This window comes from Panthera uncia, chromosome X, assembly GCF_023721935.1.
Source record: "Panthera uncia isolate 11264 chromosome X, Puncia_PCG_1.0, whole genome shotgun sequence".
NCBI classification, from domain to species: domain Eukaryota; kingdom Metazoa; phylum Chordata; class Mammalia; order Carnivora; family Felidae; genus Panthera; species Panthera uncia.
The window spans coordinates 42,775,733-42,786,187 of NC_064817.1; the positions used below are offsets into that span (position 1 = coordinate 42,775,733).

Sequence of the window (10,455 nt, forward strand, 5' to 3'; positions counted from 1 at the left end):
TGTCTTCTGCTGTTTTTGGGTTTTATTTGATGTTGTTGTTTTTTTTTTCCAGCTCCTTAAGGCGTAAGGTTCGGTTGTGTATCTGAGATCTTTCTTCCTTCTTTAGGAAGGCCTGGATTGCTAGATACTTTCCTCTTATGACTGCCTTTGTTGTGTCCCAGAGGTTTTGGGTTGTAGTGCTATCATTTTCATTGACTTCCATATACTTTTTAATTTCCTCTTTAACTGCTTGGTTAGCCCATTCATTCTTTAGTAAGATGTTCTTCAGTCTCCAAGTATTTATTACCTTTCCAAATTTTTTCTTGTGGTTGATTTTGAGTTTCATAGCATTGTGGTCTGAAAATATGCATGGTATGATCTCGATCTTTTTTACTTACTTAGGGCTGATTTGTGTCCCAGTATATGGTCTATTCTGGAGAACATTCCATGTGCACTGGAGAAGAATGTGTATTCTGCCGCTTTAGGATGAAATGTTCTGAATGGATCAGTCCATCTGGTCCAATGTGTCATTCAAAGCCATTGTTTCCTTGTTGATTTTTCGATTAGATGACCATTGCTGTGAGTGGGGTGTTGAAGTCTCCTACTATTATGGTATTACTATAGATGAGTTTCTTTATGTTTATGTTTAATTGATTTATATATTTGGGTGTGCTCACATTTGGCACATAAATGTTTATAATTGTTAAGTCTTCTTCGTGGATAGACCCCTTGATTATGATATAATGCCCTTCTGCATCTCTTGATACAGTCTTTATTTTAAAGTCTAGATTGTCTGATATAAGTAGGCTACTCTGGATTTCTTTTGTTGGCCATTAGCATGATAGATGGTTCTCCATCCCCTTATTTTCAATCTGTAGGTGTCTTTAGGTCTAAAGTGGGTCTCTTGTAAACAGCATAAAGATGAATCTTGTTTTCTTATCCATTCTATGTTTTTGATTGGAGCATTGAGTCCATTGACGTTTAGAGTAAGTACTGAAAGATATGAATTTATTGCCATTATGATGCTTGTAGAGTTGGAATTTCTGGTGATGTTCTCTGGTCCTTTCAAATCTTTTGTTGTTTTTGGTATTTATTTATTATATTTTATATTTACATTTTATATTTTATTATATATATATATATATATATACACATATATATTTTTTTCATCTTTTCTCTCCTCAGAGAGTCCCCCTTAAAATTTCTTGCAGAGCTGGTTTAGTGGTCACAAACTCCTTTAATTTTTGTTTGTCTGGGAAAGTTTTTATCTATCCTTCTATTTTGAATGACAGCCTTGCTGGATAAAGCATTCTTGACTGCATATTTTTCTGATTCAGCACACTGAATAAATCCTGCCACTCCTTTCTGGCCTGCCAAGTTTCTGTGAATAGGTCTGCTGCAAACCTGATCTGTCTTCCCTTGTAGGTTAGGGACTTTTTTTCCCTTGCTGCTTTCACGATTCTCTCCTTGCCTGGGTATTTTGTGAATTTGACTATGATATGCCTTGTTGATGGTCGGTTTTTGTTGAATCTAATGGGAGTCCTCTGTGCTTCCTGGATTTTGATGTTTGTGTCTTTCCCCAGGTTAGGAAAGTTTTCTGCTATGATTTGCTCACATAACCCTTCTACCTCTATTTCTCTCTCTTCCTCCTCTGGGACCCCTATGATTCTGATGTTGTTCCTTTTTAATGAGTAACTGATTTCTCTAATTCTTAAATCGTGCTCTTTTGCCTTAATCTCCCTCTTTTTTTCTGCTTCATTATTCTCTACGAGTTTGTCCTCTATATCACTGATTCTCTGTTCTGCCTCGCCCATCCTTGCCACCGCTGCATTCATCCGTGATTGCAGCTCAGGTATAGCATTTTTAATTTCATTCTGGCTATTTTTTACTTCTTTTATCTCTGAAGAAAGGGATTTTAATATATTTTCAACTCCAGCTAGTATTCTTATTATCGTGATTCTAAATTCTGTTTCAGACATCTTGCTTGTATCTGTGTTGGTTAAACCCGTGGCTGTTGTTCCTTCGTGCTCTTTCTTTTGGGGTGAATTCCTTCGTTTTGTCATTTTGAAGGGAGAAAAGGAATTAATGAGGTAGAAAAATTGAAATTAAAAAAAATTGAAATAAAAAATATTAAAATTAAAAATTACACACACACACAAATCAAATATATGATGCTATATCCTAGGTGTGTTTTGGTCTGGGTGTTGAAAGTGGTTTGACAGATTAGAGAAACAAAAAAAAAAGGGGGGGGAGGTAAAAAAAAAAAAAAGGAAATCGTTTGAGAAGTTGAAAAAATGAATACACTAAAGTGGACTAAAATGAGATGATGTGGGTAAAAGAGAATTTGAAAAAATATACACAAAAGTAGAGAATATAGTAGAAAAAAATTAAAGAAAAATATTTTAATAAAAATTAAAAAGAAATGAATTTTTTTCATTTTCTGTATTTAATAAAAAAGATAAGAAATGAAAAAGAGAAAAAAGATAAAAAAAGAAAAAAGAAAAGAAAAAAGAAAAAAGAAATCATTTGAAAATTTGAAAGTGAATACACTGTAGTATCCTGAAATAAAATGATGGGAGTAAGATAGAATTTGGAAAAATTTACATAAAAGCAAAAAATATAGTAATAAAAATTAAATAAAAATATTTTTAAAAGAAATTGAAAGTAAAAATGAAGTTTTTCTGTTTCTGCATTCAAGAAAAAGAAAAGAAATGAAAAAGAGAAAAAAGAAAATGAAAGAAAAAAAGGAAATTGTTTGAAAGTTTGAAAAGGTGAGTACACTGAAGTAGAGTAAAATAAAATGATGGAAGTAAAGTAGAATTTGAAAAACTTTACACAAAAGCAAAAAATATAGTAATAAAAATTAGACATATTTTTAATAAGAATTGAAAATAAAAATGTGTTTTTTCTCTTTCTCTATTCACGAAAAACAAAAGAATTGTAGAAGAGAAAAAGGAAAAAGAAAAAAGAAAAACAAATTGAATAGATGAACCTGCTAACAGATTGAAATAGGACTGAAATTGTTTTGTTTTCCCCTAGAGGTCAGTCCATGTAGTTCTTTCTAGTCCATAAATTAATCCAGTGGTGAGATTTGTGTTCTTGAAGAGCGAAGTTGGCCCAGTTGGGTGGGGCTCGGTGTAACAGCTCCACTCTCCAATAGATGGCACTGCAAGCCCTCTGGGGTGAATTGTTGTGGTGTTCGTAGGTGCGCATGCGTGGGAGCGGTGAAAATGGCGCCACCCAGCTACCGAGTCTGTTCTCCTAGATCAGCATTCGTGCACCTGTCCTCCGTCTTCAGCTCTCGTCCACTACCCGCTTTTCCACTCTCCGTGACCAGGCCCCAGGCAGTACCTCTCTCCCAAGTTTTGTCTCAGATGAGGCTGTTTTCCCTGGCCCCTTACTTCCAAAGGACTGCGGCTTTGACCTGTTCTGCCCCTCTGTGGGAGGGTCTCACTGAGCAATGGCTGAATGAGCAATGGCCGAATGTCGGCTGCACCCAGGAATGCCCGCACTGTTGCCAGTGCCCCAAGACTGCGGCCAGGTGCCAGCCCGCCCCCCAAAAAGATCGCAAGATTGTGTAGCATCAGCGTTTCAAGGATTATGAAAAATCACAACACACACCTGGCACCAGGCTTCACCCTCAACAACCTTGCCCCAGCACCAGCGAATGTGGCTGCCTTTCAGGGTCTGCTGGGACCAGGTGGCTTCAACAGTCTCTACCAAATGTCCTTGCAGCAGTGGAACCACTTTTCACCGTGTGGCCCAAGAACCTCTGTTCCTGGGGATTCACCTTTCCCACCAGAGCACCACCAGGTATCGAGCTGCGGGGTTGCAGCCTTTGCGCTCCCCTTGTTTACAGTCTTAATGGAATTTAAACCCTCTCCTTTCTCCTTTCTTAGTTTAGTCCCTGCGGCTGTTTCCAATTTTCCACTTTCTCTTCAGCTACTTTTGGGGAGGGGTACTATTCCTGTATGCTCCCCCCCTCCCAAGTCTCTGTCCTCTCTCCACCTGCAAAAGGGGCTCCCTACCTTTGGTGGCTTCTCACTCCCCAAGTTCAGCTCTCCGCACTGCATACCTGCTGAATTCTGTGTTTCAGGTTGTGCAAATTGTTGTGTTAATCCTCCAATCAGTTTTCTAGGTGTGTAGGATGGTTTAGTGTTGGTCTGGCTGTATTTCATGGATGCAAGACACACAAAAAGCTTCCATGCTGTTCCACCATCTTCCACCAGAGACATTTGAACTAGAAACCAGAAAAGTCCATCAGATAGATTGCTGCTACCTGCTCCCACTCCATCCGAGGATGCTTCAAGCCTGACATCTAAAATCTTCTCACTGGTAGCACTAGGGACTCGGGCACTGGGTTTATAATTTGCTCCAACCTGTGTTCTTCTTTTGTTTCCATAAAAATGCCTCTTATTGATTACCTGTTTGCTTGCCAACTAAGCAGAGTCTATATGATGGCTAATACCACTTGCTGCACCTAATTAACTCCTTCTGGGGAATAAGAATCTATATAGATAAAATCGGGTAGCAAGCCACTTGGCTACAAGAAGACCCTCACCACCACACCCCCTTTCCAAGGTGGCTGGTACTGATTCACTGATCTGTGCTTTTGGATACCCATTGATATCAGATCAATTTTAAAGGGAATGATGTGTATAATTATACTGTTACTTTTCCTTAAAATATACTTGGGGATACAATTAATGATTTCATGTAGTACCAAACTATGTAGGAAAATATTCAAGTTCTCAGATAAGGAATTATCTCTGATAGTTCCCCTCCATTAGGAGAACGGAGTAAATATTGTGTCCTGCACCATGTCAAATCCTTCCATTCCAAAGCCCTTACTGTACCCTAATTCACTTTGAAGTAGTTACAAAAGATGGACCTCCACCCATGTTCTATAGAAATGGAAGTAAGGATTGACAATGGGACAATTATAACAGAAAAAAACAGCATGTCTGACTCCATGTTGCTTCTATTTCCCCTACTGCTGTGATCTATAAATTAAAAACTTCTTTTCAGCCCTGCCTGTAGGCATGTCACAGCTAAAATTTGCAAAAAACTGTTTTTTACCCAAAATCCACCTCACCTGAGGAAATAAATAAGTAGTTAGGGTGGTCATCATCCCAATTCTTCAAGATTGAGGAATGGTCAAAACTCACAGGGGATTTGAGGGGTGCCTGAGTGGCTTAGTCGGTTAAGCCTCCAACTTTGGCTCAGATTATGATCTCACAGTTCATGAGTTCGAGCCCCATCTTGGGCTATGTGCTGACAGCTCAGACCCTGGAGCCTGCTTCAGATTCTGTGTCTCCTACTCTCTCTGCCCCTCTCCTGCTCATTCTCTCTCTCTCTCTCAAAAATAAAAAAATTAAAATTTAAAAATTGAATAAAAAAAACTCAGCAGGGATTTGAAATAGTACCCCATAGAGTTAATGAAATTAAAACTAAGAGAAAGTTAAAAACTTGTTTTTCAGATAACTGTTTCCCTCTATTAAGCTATTGTGTCTTTTCAGACCCCACTCACAAACTCACTAGCCATCTTTGGAGAAGGCTGGAATCATCAACTTATATGGTTCCATCCTAGGGAAAAGCAAGACCCTACATTCCTTACCCAGAGATAACAAGCCAAGACCCCATCCAGGTACCAGCTCTCAGAGCATGCACTTATCTCCTTCTCCTTGTCCTAAGATAACCTCCTGTCAGGGGCTGAATTTTGCCTCCTTCTATTGTTAAGTCTCCATACCAAAACATGGGAATATATGTTACCTATACGTTTGCTCAATGCACATGCTCCATCTTTCCTCATAACTAATTGTAAATTTCCCTACCCCTTTATCAAGATGTATGTGGAGGTTTCTTTGCATTTTTTCTTTTGAGTATATTCCAACATCACATTGGTTCCTTCAAATTGTACTTATTGGAATTCTTCTACTATCCATATACCTTTGTTATAAATGTTATAACACACATAAAACTAGACAATCTAAGCCAAGCATGCATACTGTTTATTCATCACTTGGACTCAATAGAAAACATATATTACTTTAAAGCTTCCCACCATTTATGATACAATAAATCCCGCTCCCCCCCCCAACAAGGAACACTAGATTAAAAAATGTACATATATCCATAGCTAGCAATGAGGGACTTGACAGACCCAGGGCAGACAAGCCAGTCACACTGGCACTGAGGGACATAAAAAAGGGCTAATCATCAGTGCTTTCTGAGGAAATATTATTGATCAAAATGGGGAAAAATAAGGATATTTTCAATTTTAATGTTTGTGGACCCTGCTTCTGGGCCCCCAGGAAAGCTATATTTTAACTTTTACCAAGGTCAGAATGCCTTCAAAGCATGGGCTCTATTTCTGCCCTGAGCACATACTGTGCATCTGCTTCATTAGCAAATAACCTAATAGAAACATTTCAAACTAAAGAGTAAAAATTACCCTAAGTTCCCATACCTCTGAAGCCTGCAAATGCGCACATACAAAAAGTATAAGATAGAGGCGCCTGAGTGGCTCAGTTGGTTAAGTGTCTGACTTCGGCTCAGGTCACTATCTTGCGGTCCATGAGTTCGAGCCCCATGGAGGGCTCTGTGTTGACAGCTCTGGAGCCTGGAGCCTGGAGCCTGCTTTGGATTCTGTGTCTTCCTCTCTCTCTCTGCCCCTCTTCCACTTGCGCTCAGTTTCTCTCTCTCAAAAATGAGTAAACATTAAAACAAATTTAAAAAAAAAGTATAAGATAACACCTGTAATTTTCTGGAATGTCGTTCCTCATGATGATTTTAACTCAATGTAACCAAAAACATATATAACCGTGTATTAAACGTTTCTCCTCCGGAGCTTTCTCTTTGGGAAGATTGTGTATCCCAGGCAACTGTCCTCACTTGGGCTCTTCCTATTCTTTCAGAACTTCTAAAAGATTTGTTCATTTTGTGTTGACAATAGCAAGAACTATGAAAATCGTAACTTGAATGAGAAAAGATAATCAAGTAGCACCAACAGAGAGATGATTAAGATGTTGTAATTAACGTTGTAATTAACTGACAAATATTTTAGAGCAACCATCACAAAAATGTTTCAATAAGCAATTATAATTTGTATTAAACCAGATGAAAAAAAATAGAAATCTCAGAGATAAATAGAAGTTATATTTTTAAAAAAAGGCAACTGTAGAACTGAAAAAAAAAATAAAAAAGAACAGCAGCAGGAATTTTGCAATACTGCTGGATGGGCTCAAAAGATTAGAGTGGAAATTATAGAAATTAGCATTACTCGAGCATTGATTAATAGAATTGACCCAATTTGAGCAAGAGAGAAGTAATCGATTAAAGAGAGAGAGAGAGCAAGTGGATCCTTCCTCAGAGAATTTTAGGATAATAACAAAAGTTCTAAAATTCCATATGGTCAGAGTTCCAGAAAAAGAAAGTGGAATTGAAAAATTATAATATGAAATGATAACTTAAAATGTCAAAAAATTTGGTGAAAAATATAATCCCAGAGAGTCTAAAAATAAGTGAACAGCATAACCCAATTAAATCTATGCCAAAATACATCAGAGGCAATCTTTTATAACTAAAGACAACACAGAAAGCAGTTAGAATGACACATTGATTATAGATAAACACTAATATTCCTGATAGTAAATTTCTCATCTGAATAATGAGGGGTATTAAGAAATGTCCTGATATTTTTTAACTGTTCAAAATAGTGCTGTGAACCATGAGTTTTGTATCCAGTAATACTATCTTTAATGGATGAAGCAGAAAACAAGTCATTCTAAGGCAAAGGAAAACGAAGAGAATTTGTTACTAGCAGAGGTATGCTGAGAGAATACTTAGAGTAGTTGCTTAAAGCAGAAAAGAAATGATAAAGGGAGACTTCTGGGGGCATCAGAAAGAAAGTATAGTAGAAAGAACATACATATGGGACATATAATAGGCTCATGAGTTGGAGAAATCACATCACATGATTAAAACAAAAAATCATAAAACCATCTGATAATCTAGGCAATTTTGTTTAACAGTAGGAAAAGTAAAGGGACCTAAATAGGAGTGAGGTTTCCACATTTCAGTGGAAATGATGAAGCTTCTATCAGTAGACTGTGGTAAGTCACATATGTATATTGTAAATCCCAGATCAACCAATGAGAAAACTTTACAAAGCAAAACACTCAAAAATACTATAAAAAAATCAAGATGTAGTTCTGTAGTGTTTAAAGTAAGGCACAGAAAGGCAAGAAAGGAGGAACAGTTGAATGAGATACACAGGAAACAAAAGAAAAATAATAAATTGGTAGACATAAACACTAGCATATCAATACTTACCAAAATTTAAATTGACTATGTTAATTAAGAGATTAGCAGTATCTGTAAGACACACAACTAAGCATACAACGTTTATATGAAAATCACTTCAATTTCGATAATATAGGTAAATTAAATGTAAAAAAGGATGGAAAATGTCATATCATGCAAACATTAATTAAAAACCAGTTGTAGCTGTTTTAATTACATAAAGTAGACTTCATCACAGAGAAAGTTAGGAGAGATCAAAATAAAACATACATAACAATAAAAGAATCAATCCTCCAGGAGGAGTCTTTTTTGATCCCTCCAATCCACCCCTCCTGTAAGTATGGATCTTTCTCTGCCTTCCAGAGACCTCTGTTCCTACCTCTGCCAGAGCAAGCACCACACTATTTTGGTTTTTATGTTTTTGCATAACTGACCCTAAAAGATTGTAGGTGCTTTAGAGAGCCTAATGCATCTCTATATCCTCAGAGTCCAGTACAATACCTGGTGTCCAGCAGGTGCTCAGTCAATAATTGCCTTTGACTGAAATTCAGGCCAGTAAAGGCTGTTTTGATAGGGTCAAAGGAAGGGTCGCTACATCATATTCAACAAGTGGCCAATCAGGCTGATGCAATGAGGCTGCTCGGTAACTTACTAGGAAACGAGGGGCGGTGGGCACGCGCTTGAAAGGCTGCAGGCGCCACGGGCAGAGTGAGAAACGGCGCAAACACCCAGCAGCTGCAGGGGCAAAAACGGCCCGGGGATCCCGCCGCAGCCTGCGCAGCCATCGCGGTCATGGGCGCGCGGCGCCCCCCTTTCCAAGTCCGCGTGGGGAGCCACGCGGCGGGGAGGAAGCCGGTGGCCGCCCGGCGGGATTCCGCAAGGTTGCGGCGGAAGCGCTGGTGGTGGCGAGCCCGGGAGGCAAGCCTCCAGAGGCCCGCTACCAGCCCCGAAGCCGCCGGCGCCCGCCGCGTCCCTGGGCGAGATGGACCTGGGCGCGCAGCGGGAGCGCTGGGAGACGTTCAGGAAGCGGCGGGGACTCAGCTGCGAGGGCGCCGCCAAGTTCCTGCTGGACACCTTCGAGTACCCCGGCTTGGTGTACCACACCGGCGGCTGCCACTGCGGCGCGGTCCGCTTCGCCGTCTGGGCCCCCGCAGACCTGCGCGTGGTGGATTGCAGCTGCAGGCTGTGCAGGAAGAAGCAGCACCGGCACTTTCTCGTCCCGGCCTCGCGCTTCACTCTCCTGCTGGGCGCCGAGAGCATCGTCACGTACCGATCCCACACGCACCCAGCGCTGCACAGCTTCTGCAGCAGGTGCGGGGTGCAGAGTTTCCACGCGTCTGTCTCTGACCCCGGGGTTTACGGCGTCGCCCCGCACTGCCTGGACGCGGGCACCGTGCGCAGTGTGGTCATCGAGGAGGTCGACGGTGGCAACTGGGGAGAGGAGGCCACGAAGGAGCTCAAGGCCATCCAGAACGCGTCTGCGGAGTGAGCCCCTGCCTCTCCTGAAGAGGAGCAGTGACTGGGGCCGCCACCCGCCTGAAACGTGCCCGGTGCCCTTCGAGGGGGCCACCTCAGTGCTTGTGAAGGAATTACTGTATGAAAGAGGTCGGTTTCTGGACTGGGGAACCCGTGATGTCGCGCCAAGCTTCCACCCCTTCCCTCTCAGTGTGTTTCAACGGACTTGCTTATAATCAAAAAACTGAGCACACATGTGTCTGTGAACAGCCCTAATCTTTCAATCCAGTCAGCAAGCAGTGTCTCTACCTTTGCAGGTCGCCTTGCATAACACTCAGTTGTATTATTCTTCCTACAGTTTTCACAGATCATTTTCAGATTATTCATATGTACTGTACCGTTATGGTGCTATTGTGAGCAAGATTGTTTTTAATGGTCGCATCTGGCATGTAAGACCACTCACTATATCTAAACACTTTTGTAGACCTTTACGAGGATGTTTTCTGTTGATTATCTGTGTGCCTGTGTGTGTTAGGTATGCCCTCACGTTTTCGCTACTTAGGGATGTGCGTTATTTTCGGTCACAGTGTTTATTTAATGTATTTGTATATAGTAGGTTTAAGGTTCATTAGTGTTACATACCTCATTGCACCTATGTTTTCAAATGATGTTGCCATTTTGCTTGGTTTTGTTTTAGAAACTGCCTCTGGGAAGGGG

The 10,455-nt window shown here is 40.5% G+C and overlaps 1 protein-coding gene across 1 annotated transcript; it reads left to right on the forward strand.

Moving 5' to 3' along the window:
* Nucleotides 1–3,462: 3,462 nt before the first annotated feature.
* On the forward strand, nucleotides 3,463–10,449 carry LOC125931297 (centromere protein V-like protein 3). The gene is given in 3 exon segments (XM_049643245.1): nucleotides 3,463–3,546; nucleotides 8,971–9,204; nucleotides 9,206–10,449. Coding segments are annotated over 3 exon segments (885 nt in total). The 3' UTR covers nucleotides 9,773–10,449.
* The last annotated feature ends 6 nt before the right edge of the window (nucleotides 10,450–10,455 follow it).